We start from the raw sequence: 22,679 nt of genomic DNA on the forward strand, positions 1-22,679 counted from the left end.
ACCAGGGAGGTTTTCCAATGCCTCGCAAAGAAGGTCACCTATTGGTAGATGGTTAAAAATAAAAAAAAGCAGACATTGAATATCCCTTTGAGTTATGAATTACAATTTGGATGGTGTATCAATACACCCAGTCACTACAAAGATACAGGCATTCTTTCTAACTCAGTTGCCGGAGAAGAAGGAAACTGCTCAGGGATTTCACCATGCGGCCAATGGTGACTTTAAAACAGTCTCAGAGTTGAATGGCTGTGAGTGTAGTTACTCCACAATACTAACCTAATTGACAGAGTGAAAAGAAGGAAGCCTGTACAGTATAAAAAATATTCCAAAACATGCATCCTGTTTGCAATAAGGCACTAAAGTAATATTTCAAAAAATGATGGCAAAGCAATTAACTTTTTGCCCTGAATACTACGTTTTATGGTTGGGGCAAATCCAATACAACACATTACTAAGTACCACCCTTCATATTTTCAAGCATAGTGGTGGCTACATCATGTTATGGGTATGCTTGTAATCGTTAAGGACTGGGGAGTTTTACAGGGTAAAAAAGAAATGGAATGGAGCTAAGGACAGGCAAAATCCTAAAGGAAAACCTGGTTCAGTCTGCTTTCCATCAGACACTGGGAGATGAATTCACCTTTCAGCAGAACAATAACCTAAAACACAAGGCCAAACCTACACTGGAGTTGCTTACCAAGAAGACAGTAAATGTTCCTGAGTGGCTGAGTTACAGTTTTGACCTAATTCTACTTGAAAATCTATTGCAAGCCTTGACAATTTTTGTCTAGCAATGATCAACAACCAATTTCACAGAGCTTGATACCTTTTTTAAATAATGGGCAAATGTTGCACAATCCAGGTGTGGAAAGCTCTTAGAGACTTACCTCGAAAGACTCACAGCTGTAATCAGTGCCAAAGGTGCTTCTACAAAGTATAGACTCAGGGGTGTGAATACTTAAGTGTGTGAGATATTTCTGTATTTAATTTTCAATAAATGTGCAAACATTTCTAAAAACATAATTTCACTTTGTCATTATGGGGTATTGCGTGTAGATGGGTAAGAAAAAACATATTTAATGCATTTTGACTTCAGGCTGTAACACAACAAAATGTAGAATATGTCAAGGGGTATGAATACTTTATGAAGTCACTGTATCACTTGAGCTGAGTAGTGCAGTGTTCCAGAGCAGAATGGCTTCAGATTTATGATTGTATTTCACTCTATTAATATTCTAAGTCCACTTCCTGTGTGTCTGATAATATGACCTTGGGTTTGATTATCTGCTGCATGACAAAATATTTTTCCCAGAAAGGTGAGCAGAACAAATCCCTGCTTAACCCACTTTGTTGTGGCTTTCTGAGATGACTCTTCCCCCTTCTGTGGTAATGTGAAAGTGAGAGAATGAGAGAGGACTACACTCTTAGAAAAAAAGGGTTCCAAAAGGGTTCTTCGGTTGTCCCCATAGGAGAACCCTTTTTGGTTTCAGGTAAAAACCCTCTGTGGAAAGGGTCCTACATGGAACCCAAAAGGGTTCTACCTGGAGTCCAAAACGGTTCTACCTGGAACCTAAAACTGTTCTTCAAAGGGTTCTCCTATGGGGACAGCCGAAGAACCAGTTTAGGTTCTAGATAGCACGTTTCTTTCTAAGAGTTTAGAGTGGGGAGCTAAAAGGTCTGATCTCCTTCAGTAGGCGCCTTTAGAAGACGGTGGATAGATCTCGAGAGAAGGGTGGGTAAGGGGGAGACATGGGGAGAGAGGTCACACAGATGGGACGGGCTGGGATTGTTACTGGGAGTAATTCTCAGTAGAAATGTATTGTTAGCTTTTTTAGTTTTTGCCTGTTTCATGACAAATGCAATCAATATGTGTGCATTTGGACATCGGATGTTACATTCTACCATTATTGGACATGAGTCACATGCCGTGACCATATTTCCCCATCACACCGAATGATTTGAACTCATAGACCCCTTTCTGTGTTTGCAAACATTGCAGCATGAGGGCGATGTGCGCAAGTTGGTGTCAGAACAAGGGGGAGTTCTTATAGAACGCCAGCAAAAAAAAGCATTTCATACTACTTTTGTCCTGCATAATGTCCTGCTTAATATAATGTTTGTCATCATCGCAAATCAACTGCATTATACTTAAAAAACACTTCAACTTCAACCAGTAAAATGTCTCTTTGGCTAGCTTTTGCTACAACCTACAGTATATCAATGAGAGTTAGCATTTTAGCTAACAACTGCTGCATCCAAAATAGGTATTTTGCAAAGAACACATCCAAATATAATCTTAGCGACTATTCAAGCAAGAATCAAAACATCATTGTAAGCATATTATGAGAACCCAAAAAAGTAATTTTGTTTAGAAGTAATACAAACGTAAATCTAGGCTGTTTGTCACGGCTGTTTGAAGGAGCGGACCAAGGTGCAGCGTGTTGCAATACACTAAATAGCTGAATATACAACAACAACAACAACAACAACAACAAACTGTGCCGCAGAGTGAAACAAACACTACTCAAAAGATAATAACCCACAAAACAGGAAGAAAAAACCGAGGATCAGCTGCCTCCAATTGGAGATTAACCCAAACAATTGGAGATTAACCCAAACAACCCCAACATAGAAATAGAAAAACTAGAACTTAAACATAGAAATAGAAAACATAGAAAAACACAAAACACCCCCGTCACGCCCTGACCTACTCTACTATAGAAAATTACATCTTACTAGGGTCAGGACGTGACAATGTTGAATGGGCGATGGCTTTCTTATTGTCGCCAGCAGTCGCGTGCATCTGTGCTTGACGTCAGTGTGTTGTGTACTGGAAAAGGGTCTATATAGTCAATCTGAATATGAATTGTTTTCATATTCTATAGCAAAAATAAATTGATTCATTCATTACAATTTTACATATGCTAGTTAGAAAATAAGTTAATTTCATCTACTTTATTGTTGACAGGTGCACATCATCATTATTGCTTTTTCCTTATTATTGACTTAGGTGCAGTGCCAAACCATTTGCTAAATTATTATTTCCTTTAGTAGTTATGGATTAAGTACAAACCTTTGTATTCTATATACTGTAGGGAGATGGGTGGTGAACACTTACAGTCACAGAACACACACCAACCACACAGCAGAGGAGAGTACTTCCTGTTATTTGTTGCCTGTGACAGAGGATGCAGTTTGGACGCGATACTGGGGACATTGACGTCAACACCAAAGGAAAATTGGGTTTTCTAACGTCACAGCACCCCATATTGCACAATACTAATAAATGAGTTTCCCTTGAGGTGTTACTCTCTCACATTCGAAACAATAAAAGATTGTCAAAGAGTTCATGTTCCTCAGTCAAGTCCCAGCTCTCAGTCATCATCATCATCCCATTATGAAATCAGAAGTGTAGAGAGCAGAGAGATAGGACATTTCAGGTATAGTGGGCTTTTCTCAAATGTTTTACATCTCTACAACCACTGATAATTTATTGCATTTTGTCAAAGTCGCAGCTGCTTTGTCTTAATATACTGGCAGCACAATTCAGTCCCATAAATGTGAAATATTGATGTTAATGTATAGTAGCTAAAATATGATGTGTATTGACTCTCTTCACTAAATAATTAATTGATGGTCTTTGTTAAAAATGGCAGCAGGCATGCATGCTTTGCTTTTGCAGTAATTGCCTACGGTATGTCTTATGGTGGGAAGCTCTGTCTTTCTGTCATTGCCACATGCAGGGACAATATAATGTGTAAATGGTGTCTGTGCTCTGCATGTAGATGCTGACTGTGTGAACGAATGAACGTGCGTGCATGTGTGTGAATGCTTGTGTGTGTGCGGTAGGAGGGAGGGTCAGGCAGATGTGTGATAGCTAATGCTGTCTGAGAGCAGCTGGGCAGGGCGAATAGACAAGCAATAACACAATGACATCACCCAGAGAGAGAGAGAGAGAGAGAGAGAGAGAGAGAGTGGGGGAGCGTGCGAGCGAGCCAGAGAAAGGGAGAAGGCTGGAGCAGGCCAGCTCAGATGCAGAGAGGCTGGTGAGTGAAATGAGCCTGTGTGAGTGGGAGAGGACCATACAGCACTCACTCAACAGGGGATACAGCTATTTCCGGAAGATTTTGCAGATTTTTTCCCTCTCTTCCATTGCACCTCTCCCCCTCCCCCTTTCCCCTTCCCCTCACCCTCTGTCAGCCCCTCTCAGCCTCTGCTTCAGGCTGCTCCTCCGGGCATGCTACTTAAGCCAAAGTATGGCCGCTTTCGCAACGACTCTGTGACCTCCTCCGACGACCTGATGCAGAGCTTAGCTATGAGCGGCAAAGTGGTGGCCACCCCGGTGGTCCTCTCCTCCGCCCCCAGCCTGCCACTTCCCCCCCTGCCTCCTCTGGAGTCCATCCCCCGGTCCTCCTCTGCAGCCCCTGCTCTGGCCGACTCCCCCTGCCTGGACGGGGAGCAGGACGCCACCACCACTTTCTGCATGCTCATCCCCAGGATGCCTCAGTGGAAGTTCTCTAACTCACTGCTCAGTAGGAGCCCCTCCAACTCCAACTCCAGCAAGGACTCGGGCAAGGCTGCAGCCCCCTCATCGCAGGGCTCGCACAGCCCCAGTGGAACTTCTGCCCCCAATGGTCCTGTGGCCAGTCTGGCTTCTGTTTTGAACTCCTGTGACCCTGTGTGTGTCAACCCCTGTTCTCTACAGGCCATCAGCAGGCAGAGATCTGCAGCGGGCTCAGCCAGTCCAGGTGGCCACGCCGCAGGGGCTGCAGAGTGCACAGGGAGCCCCGGGGGCCACAGCGGATCCAGGGCGGGGATGAACCGCAGGACAAGGGTGGAGGGCATGTGGCTGGGAGGGGAGGACTTCAACCAGAAGGGCAGCTTCATCCACAAGCCCTCCCAGGGCTGGCTGCACCCAGACAAGAAGATCACAGGCCCTGGGGCTTCCTACATAGTCAGGGTGAGTAACCATACATGCAGCCCCTCTACAGCTTTGTGCATTACCCAAATGTTGTTATCGATCAGCATACATTTGAGCATTTCTGCATTGCATTTTTTAAGGGTCGTCTTCCATCCAGTTAAATACTGTATCTATCAGCGATAATTTTACAGCTTGTTGATGGTTTCCACCCAGAGTTCATGTTATGTTGTTCACAAACAAACCTGTCGAATAGTGAATCATTTAAATCCCCTCAGTAAAGCTTTAATAAGACAAAACTGTCAGAAGATATCCTGTTTGCAGTTAACATTTGGGACGTCTCATTCCTTAGAAACAACATCAACGTTAAGATGATTCACCACCCTAAAGGTGTCTCTTGGATATAATTGGACATTAAAATGTCAGGCAGTGTGTTATGAACCCAATGGGTCGAGGATGAGGAGGAATACATGATTTCATCCAGATTGATGGCTCTCTCTGCTTTGTTTGCTGTGGTGTGGTGGGGAGACTGCGTCAGCCTACAGGCTTCAGGGTGGGTGGGAGGGAGGAAATAAACAGAATGGAATCATAAATAGAACAACACATATTGCATGTGGTGAATGAAAGATACGTGTGTGTGTGTGTGTGTGTGTGTGTGTGTGTGTGTGTGTGTGCGAGTGTGCTAGTTTGCGAGTGTGTGTGCGAGTGTGTGTGTGAGTGAGTGGCATGTTTCTTGATCTTAGTTTGATTGTTTCCACCTAAGTGAAATATTGGATGTCATATCATTTTGGACAGACATACATACAATACATAAAGTCTTAATCAGTGACAATGGTAATGATCTTTTTACAAATCCTGATGGTAGTGGATACTTTAGGTGTTATCACACATTTGGTCAAACCACACTTACCCCTCAAAGCCTGGTTCCTCTCTAGGTTTCTTCTTAGGTTCCGGCCATTCTAGGGAGTTTTTCCTAGCCACTGTGCTTCTACATCTGCATTGCTTGCTGTTTGGGGTTTAAGGCTGGGTTTCTGTACAGCACTTTGTGACATCAGCTAATGTAAGAAGGGCTTTATAAATACATTTTCTTGAAATTTGACTTACAAATAGAAGTATATCTGAGAAATATAGAAAACAAATGATAATATTGTCCAATGAAATTAGTGAGTAAGATGTAATTTCCTAGTCTAAGCCCGTGATTCTGGCTCACAATGGGTTACATCCAAGGCAGACTGTTTGACGTCAATGTCAATGATCTCCCCTCAGCAATCCCCTCTGCCCCTTCGCTCTTCCCATCCCCCCTCCTCTACTCCCCCCAGTCTCAACATGGCTCTTTATTAGCACAGTCTAGGCCCAAGCACGCTTTCTAATTACATCACACAGGCACCATTCATTCCTATACTCCATTACATTTAATCACAGTCGTTTGTATCCCACGTGGTAGGGAAGAACTAGGGTGACATAGCAGGGTCCATCTGCATTAACACTGAGGAGTAGTAGTAGCAGACAGCATAGAGAGAACACTCAGCCAGGGGCTTCCCTCAGCTCTAACCGTGCTTTCCTCACATTAACGCCTCTGACTCTGCCATGCCTAATATAGTCCGCAGCTAAACATACTACACTGAGAGGAAACACCAGAGAGCATTACAGGAAGTATTATGGTTGTGCCCTGCACCAGTTTTCATTAGCAGTTTGCTCTAGCCTAATCCGTTATAATAATATTTAAATGGCCCCTGCAGCAAGACAGGCAGATAAGATGTGTGTATATAAGGGACGTTGTGTCTTTTCATCCTCTCTATATAATGTGGTGTGCAGGGAGGAGCACCAGTGAATCTATTACTGTCTGTATGACAGCAGATTTATGCTGCTCTCTGCTTTTCTCTCTGTCATCATGACATACACCACGTGGCCAAAAGTGTGTGGATACCCCTTGAAATTAGTGGATTCCGCTATTTCAGCCACACACATTGCTGACAGGTGTATAAAATCGAGCACACAGCCATGCAATCTCCAAAGGAAAACATTGGCAGTAGAATGGGCCGTACCGAAGAGCTCAGTGACTTTCAATATGGCACCATCATAGGATTCCATATTTCCAACAAATCAGTCAATCAAGTTTCTGTCCTGCTAGAGCTGCCCCGGTCAACTGTAAGTGCTGTTATTGTAATGTCTAGGAGCAGCAACGGCTCAAGCGTTGGCTGGAGTGGTGTAAAGCTCACTGCCATTGGACTCTGGAGCAGTGGAAGCTCATTCTCTGGAGTGATGAATCACGCCTCACCATCTGGCAGGCCAACGGACGAATCTGGGTTTAGTGGATGCCAAGAGAATGCCTGAATGCATTGTGCAAACTGTAAAGTTTGGTGGAGGTGGAATAATGGTCTGGGGCTGTTTTTCAGGGTTTTGGCTAGGCCCCTTAGTTCCAGTGAAGGGAAATCTTAATGATACAGCATACAATGACATTTTAGATGATTCTGTGCCTCCAACTTTGTGGCAATAGTTTGGGGAAGGCCCTTTCCTGTTTCAGCATGACAATACCCCCATGCACAAAGCGAGGTCCATACAGAAATGGTTTGTCGAGATCAATGTGGAAGAAAATTACTGGCCTGCACAGAGCCCTTATCTCAACCCCATCGAACACCTTTGGGATAAATTGCAACTCCGACTGCGAGCCAGGCCTAAGCACCCAACATCAGTGCCCGACCTCACTAATGCTCTTGTGGCTGAATGGAAGCAAGTCCCCGCAGCAATGTTCCAACATCTAGTGGAAAGCCTTCCCAGAAGAGTGGAGGCTGTTATAGCAGCAAAGGGGGGACCAACTCCATATTAATGCTCATGATTTTGGAATGAGATGTTCGACGAGCAGGTGTCCATATACTTACCATGTAGTGTGTATCTTCTTTTCTGCACATTTCCACCTAGTCACTTCCTTTCTTGCATCGCGGCCAGCCAACCATCCGGGCAAGTTAAACCAGCATTCGTGGTGTGGCGGCCCTGCATCTGCCACTTCAAGAGCCAAGCCACTGCAATGCAGACTTCCTGACCTGGCAAACCGCAACTTGGTTCAACTGACAGGTAGCGACAGTACAGTATACCTTTTCCACTGAGCAACATGAGCCCCTTGCCAGTCTCTCCCTGCTGGCCCCTACTTCTATCTGGAGAGCCGAGCAGCAGCAGCAGAGATATTAGATAATAAACTTTGGCTGGAGACGTGAACAGGATGTTCTCTGTTGCAGTGATAGTGGGGCCAGATTAGCCCCAGTAATATGATAGATATCCTTCGTTGATGTTCACTTCCTTGAAGGCAAGGCAGTGGCTGAGATGGCGTCTCTTTCAGAGAAGAAAGGCACATTTTCGCCATTTCTCTGGAATGTTTCTTGGAAACGCTGCATCACTGGTTCCAGGAAGGGAGTATTAGAGATTCTGCCGGGGGGCGGAAGGAAAGTTGAGAGCTCGATGGGACAGTGTATCGTGCGGAAGAGAGTGTGACAATGAAGGCATTGAGAGAGAGAAGGAGAGGGAAAGAGAGGGAGAAGAAGAAGACTGTCTGACTGATGGAAGACTTCCCCAGTCTCCTAATCTGGTTAGGGTGCTCATTTAGCTCTCAGGCAGAGGAGTTAGCCTGATTATTTCTCTCCCTGTCTCTGGCAGCAGCCAGCCACAACAACATATCCAGACAACAAACTAAGAAGACATTGATTGAGCTTGAGTCTAATGAGGATGCATGGACATGAATGATAGGAGCTTAGTAGACGCTCTACACCTTTGAAAGTAAAGGCGACTACCCTACAGTATACATATCCTATCTCAGTGGATGCTGGTGGGAGGAGCTAAATGAGGACTCCGTTGTGGCCTATTTAAACATAGTCTAATTTGGCCTATGCCTATGATGTTTAAATGACCTCGATACTGATATGGTTCAGTAACGTGGCACATTTAATGTCCTAGTATACTTAGCATACGTATCTTGTATAATAGTATTTTTGGTGTAGTAGGAGTTGATGGGAGTCCCCTCTCCCAGAGCACTTTGCCTGGTCCCCAGTGACACACACACACACACACACACACACACACACACACACACAGCTCCTCTGGGGCCTCTGCAGCTACAGTACCCTGAATACACTGGCTTCTCAGTGTTGCTAATCTAGTCATGGAGACATTATTACCACCTTAATCTGGCCATCACTCCGCCACTCACACTGCCCGCAAATGACTGGGCCTTTAGTACTATGGTATAAATGATTGTCATACATGTTATGTGTTAACCATTCTGGAAATACATGTTACACGGTGTGTGATACATGCTATTGCCGTAGTACCGCGTATCAGTGAAAAAGGCTGCCATGACAGTTCCAGTCTCATGACCTAAAGTGCTTTAATTGGATTGAGAAAAATGATCTATAGAATAATACATCTGGTTGGAAATCTATCATGTAATAAAGTATTTTTCTATCTTTTCTATCTTTGCAGTACATGGGCTGTATTGAGGTGTTAAAGTCGATGCGATCGCTAGACTTCAACACTCGGACCCAGGTGACGAGGTAAGTGAGGGTTGATTCTGCCCTGCTAGTGATGAGTCAGTAGAACCCGATCTGATTAGAAGGATAAGGTACACAGAAGAGTCACAGTGATACCAAATCAGGTTATTATAGTTTTGTGTTTTTTATATTCGTTTTTATTTCTATTAGTTTTAAGATTTGTATTTGAAATTCTATTTAGTTTAAATTATTTTTCAGATCTACTTTACTAGTTGTTTAAGTTGTATATATTACGTTTTTATATTATTTTGTTTCAGTTTTTGTTTTAGTGTTGGGGACAGAAAGTATCCTGTGTGGGAGGCTAGGAACCATTTACGTGTTGTATATACAGTACCAGTCAAAAGTTTGGACACACCTACTCATTCAAGGGTTTTTCTTTATTTGTACCATTTTCTACATTGTAGAATAATAGAGAAGACATCAAAACTATGAAATAACACATATGGAATCATGAGGTAACCAAAAAAGTGTTAAACAAATAAAAATATATTTTATAATTTAGATTCTTCAAAGTAGCCACCCTTTGCCTTGATGACAGCTTTGCACACTCTTGTTTATTTTTTTTATGGGGGGAGGGATGTTACTTCTTGCCACTGTCGGGCAGAAATGCATAAGGTGAGGGGTCAAATCAAAGGATAGGTTAGGTTTAAAGGTAGACTTACAGAAGCGAGATGACGTAGATGTGGGAAGTAAACAGTAGTAGTGAGTCAATTTCCATAACAACCAGGAGCGTTGAAGTGCAAAGCTAAACTTCTCAGCTGTTTTGGTCCCGTAGCTACCACGTTGTAGCAGGGTGAAGAATCCGTGCACATGCGCAGATAGTCTGTTTGACTGTGTGAGAGCAAAGTTTTGCATGGTGCTCATCTCAATGGGTGTGTTCGATCAGATCACTTTTGTCAAGTCGCCTTTCATTCTGGAGATAAAAACTGTCCGACTGGCTCCTACATGTAGACTGCATGAACTTTACAAAAATCATGTGATCAAAGGTCATTAAGTTTAGACTGCAGAAGACTGCAAGTTTTTGCAGTTGCTCTTTACCAACTTCATCCTGCAGCCATCGCCTGCATTGTGGGAGGCTCTATTGCCAACGAATCATTAGGGTGTTTCAGTTTAACCCACGTGAACAGGAACCAATTTGCCGTGATTTATGTGTACAGTGGATATACAAATAAATGTGATATTTGAGGCTTTGTCTCACTAATTGATTGTACAATGTGTACACACATCATATTATATTATGATTTCAGTTTGTGAGTGTGTGATATGAGGGTTAGAAACGACCTGTACGCTCTCATTGGCTGGCCCTGGCTTCAAACTCGTCGCAAAACCCACTGGCTCCAGGTCATCTACAAGTCTTTGTTAGGTAAAGCCCCGCCTTATCTCAGCTCACTGGTCACCATAGCAGCACCCACCCATAGCACGTGCTCCAGCAGGTATATCTCACTGGTCACCCCCAAAGCCAATTCTTCCTTTGGCTGCCTTTCCTTCCAGTTCTTTGCTGCCAATGACTGGAACAAACTGCAAAAATCACTGAAGCTGATATCTCCCTCACTAGCTTTAAGCACCAGCTGTCAGAGCAGCTCACAGATCACTGCACCTGTACATAGCCCATCTCTAAATAGCCCAGCCAACTACCTCATCCCCATACTGTATTTATTTATTTATCTTGCTCCTTTGCACCCCAGTATCTCTACTTGCACATTCATATATGCATATATATACACTGCTCAAAAAAATAAAGGGAACACTTAAACAACACAATGTAACTCCAAGTCAATCACACTTCTGTGAAATCAAACTGTCCACTTAGGAAGCAACACTGATTGACAATAAATTTCACATGCTGTTGTGCAAATGGAATAGACAACAGGTGGAAATTATAGGCAATTAGCAAGACACCCCCAATAAAGGAGTGGTTCTGCAGGTGGGGACCACAGACCACTTCTCAGTTCCTATGCTTCCTGGCTGATGTTTTGGTCACTTTTGAATGCTGGCGGTGCTTTCACTCTAGTGGTAGCATGAGACGGAGTCAACAACCCACACAAGTGGCTCAGGTAGTGCAGCTCATCCAGGATGGCACATCAATGCGAGCTGTGGCAAGAAGGTTTGCTGTGTCTGTCAGCGTAGTGTCCAGAGCATGGAGGCGCTACCAGGAGACAGGCCAGTACATCAGGAGACGTGGAGGAGGCCGTAGGAGGGCAACAACCCAGCAGCAGGACCGCTACCTCCGACCTTTGTGCAAGGAGGAGCAGGAGGAGCACTGCCAGAGCCCTGCAAAATGACCTCCAGCAGGCCACAAATGTGCATGTGTCTGCTCAAACGGTCAGAAACAGACTCCATGAGGGTGGTATGAGTGCCTGACGTCCACAGGTGGGGGTTGTGCTTACAGCCCAACACCGTGCAGGACGTTTGGCATTTGCCAGAGAACACCAAGATTGGCAAATTCGCCACTGGCGCCCTGTGCTCTTCACAGATGAAAGCAGGTTCACACTGAGCACGTGACAGAGTCTGGAGACGCCGTGGAGAACGTTCTGCTGCCTGCAACATCCTCCAGCATGACCGGGTTTGGCGGTGGGTCAGTCATGGTGTGGGGTGGCATTTCTTTGGGGGACCGCACAGCCCTCCATGTGCTCGCCAGAGGTAGCCTGACTGCCATTAGGTACCGAGATGAGATCCACAGACCCCTTGTGAGACCATATGCTGGTGCGGTTGGCCCTGGGTTCCTCCTAATGCAAGTCAATGCTAGACCTCATGTGGCTGGAGTGTGTCAGCAGTTCCTGCAAGAGGAAGGCATTGATGCTATGGACTGGCCCGCCCGTTCCCCAGACCTGAATCCAATTGAGCACATCTGGGACATCATGTCTCGCTCCATCCACCAACGCCACGTTGCACCACAGACTGTCCAGGAGTTGGCGGATGCTTTAGTCCAGGTCTGGGAGGAGATCCCTCAGGAGACCATCCGCCACCTCATCAGCAGCATGCCCAGGCGTTGTAGGGAGGTCATACAGGCACGTGGAGGCCACACACTACTGAGCCTCATTTTGACTTGTTTTAAGGACATTACATCAAAGTTGGATCAGCCTGTAGTGTGGTTTTCCACTTTAATTTTGAGTGTGACTCCAAATCCAGACCTCCATGGGTTGATAAATTGGATTTCCATTGATTATTTTTGTGTGATTTTGTTGTCAGCACATTCAACTATGTAAAGAAAAATGTATTTAATAAGATTATTTATTTCATTCAGATCTAGGATGTGTTGTTTAAGTGTTCCCTTTATTTTTTTGAGCAGTATATATTCTGCACATCTACCATTCCAGTGTTTAATTGCTATATTGTAATTACTTCGCCACCATGGCCTATTTATTGCCTTACCTCCCTTATCCTACCTCATTTGCACATACTGAATATAGACTGTTTCTACTGTATTATTGACTGTATGTTAGTTTATTCCATGTGTAACTCTGTGTTGTTGTATGTGTCGAACTGCTTTGCTTTATCTTGGCCAGGTCGCAGTTGCAAATGAGAACTTCTACTCAACTTGCCTACCTGGTTAAGTAAAGGTGAAATAAAAAAGATATAAATAAATAAAAAAAATACATGTTTACTTCGCCATAATAAAGAACACATTTTATTAACAAAGGCAACACTGCCATGTTGATCTGAGCCTTGCTGTTGGAAAATTACATGCTGACCAGACCGCGCGTGTGTCCATGTGCGCCATCGCACGCATTTTGACGCGATCAGACACGATCGCACGCACACCAGACGCGATCAGGACATGCAGGTTGAAATATCAAAACGAACTCTGAACCAACTATACTAATTTGGGGACAGGTCAAAAAGCATAAAATATTTATGTCAATTTAGCTAGCTAGCTAGCTGTTGCTAGCTAATTTGTCCTCGGATATAAACATTGGGTTGTTATTTTACCTGAAACGCACAAGGTCCTCTACTCCAACAATTAATCCACAGATAAAAAGGTTTTAAAAAATCATTTCTAGTAATCTCTCCTCCTTCAGGCTTCTTCTTCTTTGGACTTTATATGGCGGTTGGCAACCAACTTTAAGGTGAATTACCACAACTGACTGGACTGGAGTGTGGACCTCAGTTCATCTATCAAACATCTATGTGGGTATATGCTTCTAAAAACCAATGAGGAGATGGGAGAGGCGGGACCTGCAGGGCGTCAATTGTCACAAAGAGAACTAAATTATATTTTAGCACCTGGCTACGCAGCCGCTCGTTGACGTGCACCAGCAGTGTGGGTGCAATGATTGAATAACATGTATGTATATATTTATTTTGCAACGCTCGCGCACACGACAGCAGACGTGTAGTCAGCATGTAGTTTCCGGTTTTTATCTGTCGCAGATGAACCACCCCTGACTTCATTCCTCTACTGTCGTTTGCAGTTTGTTGCTTTCGCTTTACCATTCAAACGTCCCCGATATCTGCGGTGCAGCTCATAACAACGTCATCTCGCTGTCTACTTTTAAATTAGAAAGTCAATGCCAATGTGATCCGCCAGATTCAGGTTTGAAAACTCCATAAAAAAATTAATTTAATTTAAAAAAAAAATTAAATTCCTGCCCCCCAAAAACCTACAACTGAACATAATTTATGATGGTTTAATTTTATTTTAATTTCAGTTTTTGTTTACTTGCTTGTGACCCTGCTATTTTGGTCTGAGCAGAGGTTAAAAAATACCCTCAGAGGTGGTGATGCTACATTGTGTGTAATCTTGAACACCAGACCGATCTTTCCCTCCTCCATGATCGATTGCCAGTAATCTGAGCCGCCCCCACACACACACACACGGTTTAAGTGCAGGGGGAGAGGCAGAAATTGAGTGATGGAGAGATCTATTATTGATGATGTTCGCTAATGACTGTTGAGAGCTGAGCTGCAGTGGTCCACGCGGACACTCCCCTGCCTGCCTGCTGGAATATGCATGTAGGAGACAACAAGGAATAGGGAGAAGAGCAGAGATTGAAAATGTATGTATTTATGACAGTGTTATGGCAAGATCTATGAAATAATGAATTTAACAGTGTTCCATTTGAATAACTTAGTAGCATAATAAGAAGTTCAATATTGCCATTTCTTTCAGAATGACATCTGTTTACATTATACTGTTATTGTTTAAGGATGTTGAAGAAGAGATTGGGGATGTCTCCATTTTACCGTGCATTCCGGATTAATTCATTTAATTGAATTACATTTAGTTGAGGTTTCCTGTTCCGCTTCTATTTGGTTTTTCCTGTTGTGTCTTTTCTGGAGTCACTTGTTATTTATCAGAGTAAGAAAGAGCCTGACATTCCCCATGACACATCTTCAAAGACTGACTGGAGAACACTGATTATCAGTCGGTCCAGCATGAGTCTGGAGGTCTTCTTTGACAGGTGTCAAAGTGTGATGGTTTTGGGCCAATATTCTACAAACCCACATGAAAAAATACTATATTATACTATGGTATAAATACTATAGTGTTCACTGTAGTGTTTTTTCCTGTTAAGTCCACAAAAACACTACAGTGAATACTGTAATATTCACTGTAGTATACTGTAGTATGCACAGTTAACTATAGTATAAATAATGTAGTAAAAGAAAACTGTAATATATACTAAAGTATTCATGTAGTGTTTTTGCAGATTCTAGTACACTGTAGTATTTACTGTATTGTTTTTCAGAATGTACTATACTATTGTATTTACTGTAGTGTTTTTGCGGACTGTAGTATACTGTAGTTATTTTGAAGACATTACTGTAGTATTTACTATTGTGTTTTTGTTTGGTTATCTTTGATTATCATAGAAGTGGGGGATTTCTCCTTCAGGAAACTTACTGGAGAAATACTAAAAGAGCACATTTTCCATAACCTGTACGACTGGGGTCTGAACAGATAGTTCAGAGCTTCTGCGCTTTTCCATAACCTGTAGGGAACACAATAAATGGTCTATACTTGGCATGTAGGTTTCTCACTTATGGATGGCACAAATTGCAATATGGGTGAGGGGAATGGGCAGGGTATATGTCAATTAAATCCTATAATATTTACTATAGTTGCGGACTGTAATGTTTTTGCGGACATTACTGTAGTATTTACTACAGTGTTTTTTTAAAACTGATAATACTGTAGTGTTTACTATAGTATTCTACAACATTCTATAGTAAGTAAGTACTACAAATGATCGAGGGATACTACAATGTGTAGTATAGTATTCTACAGTACACTACTGTTTACTATATCATTCTTTAGTAAGTACTGTAGTATTCTATAGTAAACTGTAGTATTATTTTTATGTGGGATGGGACTGTACTTGGCCAGGAAAGATACTGCAAACAAACACTCACGTCCATTATCCATGTGTAAAGGACGTCACGCTGCTTGTTTAGCGAGTACCACTTCCTTCTGATTCGTCTCACACGAGGCACAAACCCAGGACCTCTGCGTTGCTAGCACACATGACAGCCCTCCTGAAGCATCTTACTAGTCGCACCACATGAAAAGCTAGATATTTGGTAGTGCAAGTGGGGACACTTCAGGCTGAAGAGTAAGTTTCACACATTGCATGCACTAATATTCTCCCAGGCGGCGAGTTGAGTCTCTTTGAGAAGTCCTTTACTGGAGACGGCCGCTCCTGCTTTTTAAATATTTACGAGTCAATTGATAGGGGCCGGGTCCTTGACTCTGGCAGCCAGCCGCACCTGTCCCCTCTGTCCCCTGACAGACCCTGTGTTCCGGCTAACTCTGCCACCACACAAGGGGATATCATCAGACATCATCCCTCATAAGTCCCCAATGCTCCCCATGCTCACAGCCTAATGACATAGAATACACTGCAGTAGTACACCACACGCTTCTGATTGGAAACAAAATGGAGAGGAAAATGAATGCAAATCAAATAGAGCCTGATGAGCACATAAATCATCAGACCAAGACATTACGCTGTTACTTTCAATCATGCTGAGATACTTGTGTTCCTTACCCTAATAGAATTTACTGGGGAGAATTTGTTTATGTGAACTCAGCTAAATGTGATTATGATATTAAGTGTTCCTGTTAGCCGTGTGTAACCTGAGATTAGACGTCTGCTGTCCTGCTTTATTCTGAGGGCCCCTGTGTCCTTTGAACTGAGATGGATTGGTGACTCCTGACCTCTGACCATGGCCTGAGGCTGAGGGAAGGGCCACTGACCTGCTCTTTTTATAGTTTATGCAACTACTTTACCCGTACGCTGTCTATAGGATGATGATGATGATGGAGTACAGTTAGACTTTTCAACCTTTTCCCATGTAGCTGCTTGAAGCTGAATTCCAAATTGACCCCTGGCCTCTATCATCTAGGCACTTTAGTTGATCTGAAAGGATTGGCTAGATGTATCCAATATGGCAAGATGCCCTTCTAGCCTATCAAAGGGCAAGATGGAACTATTACCATGATGCTCAGATTTGCTGTTTGTAAAGGGTATGGTTTAGGGGAGATTTGGGATTCATTATGGGGGTAACTGTCTGTGTGTTGTCATTCTGACCCCTCCACCTCTCCTCTCCCCCTCTCCACCCACCCAGGGAGGCCATCAACAGACTGTGTGAAGCTGTGCCTGGGGGTAAAGGGGCCTGGAGGAGGAAGGTGCGTGAACGTATTTTGATGCAACACTAGTTAAATTGTGTATGTGGGTGTGTGTGTGTGATGCTAAGCCCAGGCTCTGTGCTCATGTCCTGTAGAACATTAACAAGGCCCTGCAGTCCATCATGGGGAAGAGTAACCTGCGCTTCGCTGGTATGAGCATCGCTGTCAACATCTCTATAGAGGGTCTCAGCTTGCTCATCCCCACCACACGACAGGTTGGAGATCTCTTCAACTAATGCAACACAAACAATACATTTCAATCTTTAGAATCCTGTTGTCCTAACAGGATAGCTGAATTGTAGATTATTTGATGTGATGAAGGATGGATATAAAAGCTGCACCTCCCTCTCTTCCTCTTTCATAGGTGATAGCACACCATCCCATGCAGTCCATCTCCTTTGCCTCTGGGGGAGACACGGTGAGAGTTTGCAGCATAAGTGCACTTTGTGCTTTGCTTTCTCTGTCTGTTTGTTGACATGGGCCGCTTGGCAGACTGCATGTCTGACTTGGTTGCTTTTGACCGCTTTCCAATCCCATGACTTCATGATCAATACGGCCTCTAATGCAATTATATCCTAATTCATCAGAGTTTATTGAGGTTTTTCCCTCTGTTGCAGGACACGCCCGATTATGTTGCTTATGTGGCCAAAGATCCAGTCAATCAGAGAGGTATCTCCTTACACACTATTCAGTTTACTATTGTATTTCATAAACAGAAACAAAGCTATGCAGTTTTTTCCTGGCATTAAACGCATTAGGATTTGCTGGCATTATGGTTTACTAATGCTTGTTTAACTTAAAGATATAGGCTTTTCAATTTTTTTCTTGAAAATATAAGTTGTTATTCTCACAGTGGCGTTGCGGCACTCATATCCTCTATGTTCTCTTCAGCATGCCATATCCTGGAGTGTTGTGACGGTTTAGCTCAGAATGTCATCAGCACCATCGGGCAGGCCTTCGAACTGCAGTTTAAACAGTACCTCCACAGCCCTCCCAAAGCCATCCCCACCATGGAAAGGTGAGACAGGGCCACTGCAGTGAATCTGGGATGATGACACGCGCTCAACTCAATATGAAACTCAAATATTTTAGCTCAGTCACTTGCTAGAAATGTGATGTGCTCAGATTTCAATCCATCGAAATCAAAACTGTTATTTAAAGCGGAGTGTCACCAGGTAGACAGGAGAATTGTAACGTACCTGCTCTGCTCTGGTTTCAAATGTATCTCCTGCTACCAACAATAGAAACATTCAACTCTAGTGTTTAACGTTATCGAATGTGGAGGAGGTATCTGATCCCTTGCCTTGTCATATTTGGGAATTAAATTACCTCTATTCTAACCGTGTCACCTCAGGAACATCAGGACAGAAGACTCGGCGTGGGGAGATGACGAGGACTCGTTGGAGCACGACTACTACAACAGCATCCCTGGGAAGGTGCCTCCTTTTGGGGGAGTGGTGGACTCAAGGCTGAAGCCTTGTACGGCCTTGCTGGGCCACGTCCACAGCCAACCAGAGAGCAAGGCAGTGCAGGTGATTCCCTAGCCTCCAGCCTCACCACCAAACCCTTTGATATAGTATTTCTGGACACATGACTTATGACCTTGCCTGGCTTTTCAACATAAAGTCTCAGAGAAGAGAGAGAACTGTGAGCATACAGTAGCAGGGAACCCAATAACTGTCTTGTAGATGTGCCTGCTACATAATTACAAGAGATTGATATCACTCGAGATAGAAACCAGGCCTCTGGGTTAGCTAATTGGTGAGAGGAAAGTCTTGCTCATACCCTGCAGCCTATACTGAGGATTCAAACATATGGTGTCTGTAGAAGTGGAACTATTTATTACCCGGTGGTCTGAAGAGTCTAATGCTAATGTGAGTTTTGGGCATCTGTTTTTAGATGGGTTCTCCGTCCAGGAGAGACACAGCTTCCTGCCCTTCAGGTCAGCTGTGCTACGAGCTTCACTGGGATACTGAAAACAACAGCAGCTCAGGTGAGACACTATGTACCGTAATTTCCAGACTATAAGCCGCAACTTTTTTCCACGCTTTGAACCTCGCGGCTTAAACAATGACGCGGCTAATATATGGATTTTTCCCGCTTTCAATTTTTTTTTTCAAAAAATAAAAAAACATTCTGTGACGTGCTCAGGTTTTTGGCGGCATGAAGCTTTCATTAGACCAATGAAATTGCCGAATGGGTTAAGGTCAAACAACTTTTTTGTTTACTGTTTAGATTAAATCGAGTGCTCTCAAACTTCCCATCATTCTGATTACGGTAGTCATTTTACGTTAAAGCCTATTTATTTTTGTTACAAGCCGTGTTTCGTTAAAGCCTATTTATTTTTGTTACAAGCCGTGTTTCGTTAAAGCCTATGTAAAGTTCATTTGTTTCAATGTACCGGTAGGCACCTGCGGCTTATAGACATGTGCGGCTTATTTATGTTCAAAATAATATATATTTTTTAATTCAGTGGGTGCGGCTTATAATATTCAGGTGCACTCAATAGTCCGGAAATTACGGTAGTCTGATATGGTACTACAGGTCACAATACTGCAAGTCACAGATATTACAATGTTTGTGGATACTTTATTTTTTAAGTAAGAATATTGCAGAGAGTGTGTAAGTAGCTATGTATTAGTAAACTGAGTTGTGATTGACAGGTCTGACATCAGATGGTTACCAGCGAGCAGATGGCCAGCCTCCAGGGGAGCAGGGACTATGAGGAGCACCTATATGTGAACACCCAGAGTCTGGAGGGATTGGAGCAGGGAGCAGAGGGCCACAGGGGGGACTGGGGGCCAGACAGCCCCATGAAAGACATCTTTGACATGAGTGAGTCTCATCAACAGCTATCCATCCACTGAACACAGCCACTGACACAATAGAGATATTATTATTCAAGATGAAGGGAGTATCTGGGAAATAGGGTTGGCATGTATGGATGATGTCATTCATGTTACAGGTTCCACGTGTGTGCCATGCATGTGTTCTCACTTTTCCTGGTTCTCTGCAGGACCCTTTGAGGATGCTCTAAAGATGCACGAGGCTGGTGGTGTCGGTGGTAACGGTGGGGTGTGTGTTTTGAAGGACCAGTGGCCCAGCCCGCCCCGACGTCGTGCCCCTGTCGCCCCTACAGAGGAGCAGCTCCGGCGGGAGGCCTGGTACCACGGTCGTATGAGCCGCCGTGATGCTGAGAAACTGTTGGTCCGAGACGGGGACTTCCTGGTACGAGACAGTGCCACCAACCCAGGCCAGTATGTCCTGACGGGCATGCATTGTGGTCTGCCCAAACACCTGCTACTGGTGGACCCAGAGGGAGTGGTGAGTGATAATCACCTCACATTTTACAACAGTCACCTATTGACATCAATGCATGACTAAGTGAAAATTCTACTTAAGTGAAAATTAGGATTTGCCCCATAGAGTATATATTTTATATGGAAATGGTGTCAGCCACTTAGCTATAGCCTAGCATTAGCATTGTTGAGTGCAAAATAATAGTATCAGAAGCATTCTTGTTAGCATCCTTAAATATGTGGTGACCTGCTAACATCTGTTAGCCCACTCCTCCTCGTCACTGTCAGGTACGCACCAAAGACATGCTGTTTGAGAGCATTAGTCACCTGATCAGCTACCACCTGAAGAACGAGCTGCCCATCGTGGCGGCCGAGAGCGAGCTGCACCTCAAACAGGTGGTCCAGAGGAAACAGTGACCCAGCCAGCCACAGAGGGGATGACTTTCTGAAATGGTAAGAGACAGCAATGACAGCCCAAAGTGATTGTGCTCAGCACTGCCTAGTTCTAGATTAAAATGACAGTCTTGTGATAACCTTTGTTTCAGTGTGGGCAGATTATTGATACATGATACTGTATTAATAAAGTTTATGTTCTAGATTTTTGTCTTCTATTGGTCTAGTTCTCTAATATGTGTTTGAGTGATATCCTTTGAAAGTTTTCCAATTTTGCCTGTTTCACCAGGAGTCAGAGGTGTGTCCATGTAAGCCCAAGGGAGGAAAATCTTCACTGCCATATCCATATCCCCAGAATCAGAGCGCTCACTGGGGTAGGAGGACACAGGCGAGTCCCTCTGCCCAGGACACAGGGGCATCGCTACAGTACTTGGCTTCCTCCCGCAGTGCCCACAACTGTCCACCATTTCCACCTGAACTCTCAGCATGCAGTCATTAAGCTAACAAACACCTGGATGCCTCAGAACAGGAGGTAACAGACCAGACAATCACAAGGATGGAATTCTAGGTCAGAGGTCACAGATGGTCCAAGGTCAGATGACATCATCACAGTGAGAAACAGTAGTTGTTCCATAGGAAATCATTATTTTCGAGTGCATGATGATGTTGCACCTCATACTGAATCTCAAACTGCTGTAGTCATGCACAGTCCCAGAATGATTTGGGTTCCCTGTGTCTTTCACTGAACAAATGTGAACATTCATAGACAAAAAACATTGTAAATGATATGTAAGAAACTCCTGGCAGAAAAAGATCACTCAATTGTTTCATCAGAATGCAGTTCTTTGCTCCTCAGACATTGGGATGCTTTAATGGACTTTTATATACTGTTCATCTGCAGCAGTAGCAACTGCACCTTCATGAGATTTATTCATATGTAATCTCAGGACCAAATTCTGCAGGCTTTAAATATCTGATAGCATATACTTTAGAGATAAAGTACTAACCAGACACAAACCTAGAACATGTGTCTGTCCCTCTGTCCCCTCAATATCCACAAGACTACATAACACAAAATACATGGGCAGAACTCTGAATATCAATGTGATTGTTCAATTATAACCACATACTTGTCAAAGTGTTTGTATCGGACAGTCATAGCTCGTCATTGAATACCTACCCGAGTTGTGTATTATCAAGCCTACTGTATGAAGAGAGCACTGGTCAGAGCCTGTACTCTCAGAAGGCAGACTACATTACAACAAATGACTCAGTGTATATATAATGAACATCTCCTCAGTTCAGTTCAGTGCCTTAATTGTCCATGTGTTTCATATCTTTCCTCTCAAATCGCTTGTAAAGTGTCATAAATTCTACATCTACCACCGAAGAAAGTCAGTAGTGTGGAATGTATGTATGCCCTGAGCGCAAATTACACATTTTCTTGCCATGCCAAACCATACTTTAATCAATGGATAGAGTGGACTGAAAGAAATCATCCATTTTTATTGTGAAACTTCTATAAGCTGCTGATTAATGGGGGGGAGGGGATACTGTATACTGTAGCACCTCCCACTGTGTGTTCTGATTGGTTGTCCTATTATGTGCTTCCTGTTCTATTGTACGAGTCCTCCAATCAATAATCTTTGCGGGCATGGGCCCTAACTGATTTGATCAGGATTCTGTGTTAATGGCAACATGTTTGATCAATAGATAGGGGATCCTTTGGTCTCTGCTGTGTCTTTGTCTCAAAGGGGAAAGACAGAGGACATGGCTTTCTGTGATGTTAGTATACTTTATGCAACTTTTCTAAAATTACCCCTTTGCTTTCTCAGGGCTGTCTTGTATCTACTCGTCTTTGAACTAAATGCATTTTTTGCAATAAAATATGTCAATATTAA

At 43.5% G+C, this 22,679-nt stretch overlaps 1 protein-coding gene across 1 annotated transcript; it reads left to right on the forward strand.

Moving 5' to 3' along the window:
* The first annotated feature begins 2,728 nt into the window (after positions 1-2,728).
* Positions 2,729-22,679, forward strand: LOC106613792 (SHC-transforming protein 2). The gene is given in 14 exon segments (XM_014216409.2): positions 2,729-4,960; positions 9,389-9,459; positions 17,026-17,086; positions 17,182-17,301; positions 17,451-17,504; positions 17,704-17,755; positions 17,978-18,104; positions 18,441-18,618; positions 18,986-19,079; positions 19,750-19,793; positions 19,795-19,921; positions 20,103-20,410; positions 20,674-20,838; positions 21,068-22,679. Coding segments are annotated over 13 exon segments (2,088 nt in total). The 5' UTR covers positions 2,729-4,237; the 3' UTR covers positions 20,803-20,838; positions 21,068-22,679.

Source organism: Salmo salar, chromosome ssa10 (genome assembly GCF_905237065.1).
Source record: "Salmo salar chromosome ssa10, Ssal_v3.1, whole genome shotgun sequence".
In the NCBI taxonomy this organism is placed as follows: Eukaryota; Metazoa; Chordata; class Actinopteri; order Salmoniformes; family Salmonidae; genus Salmo; species Salmo salar.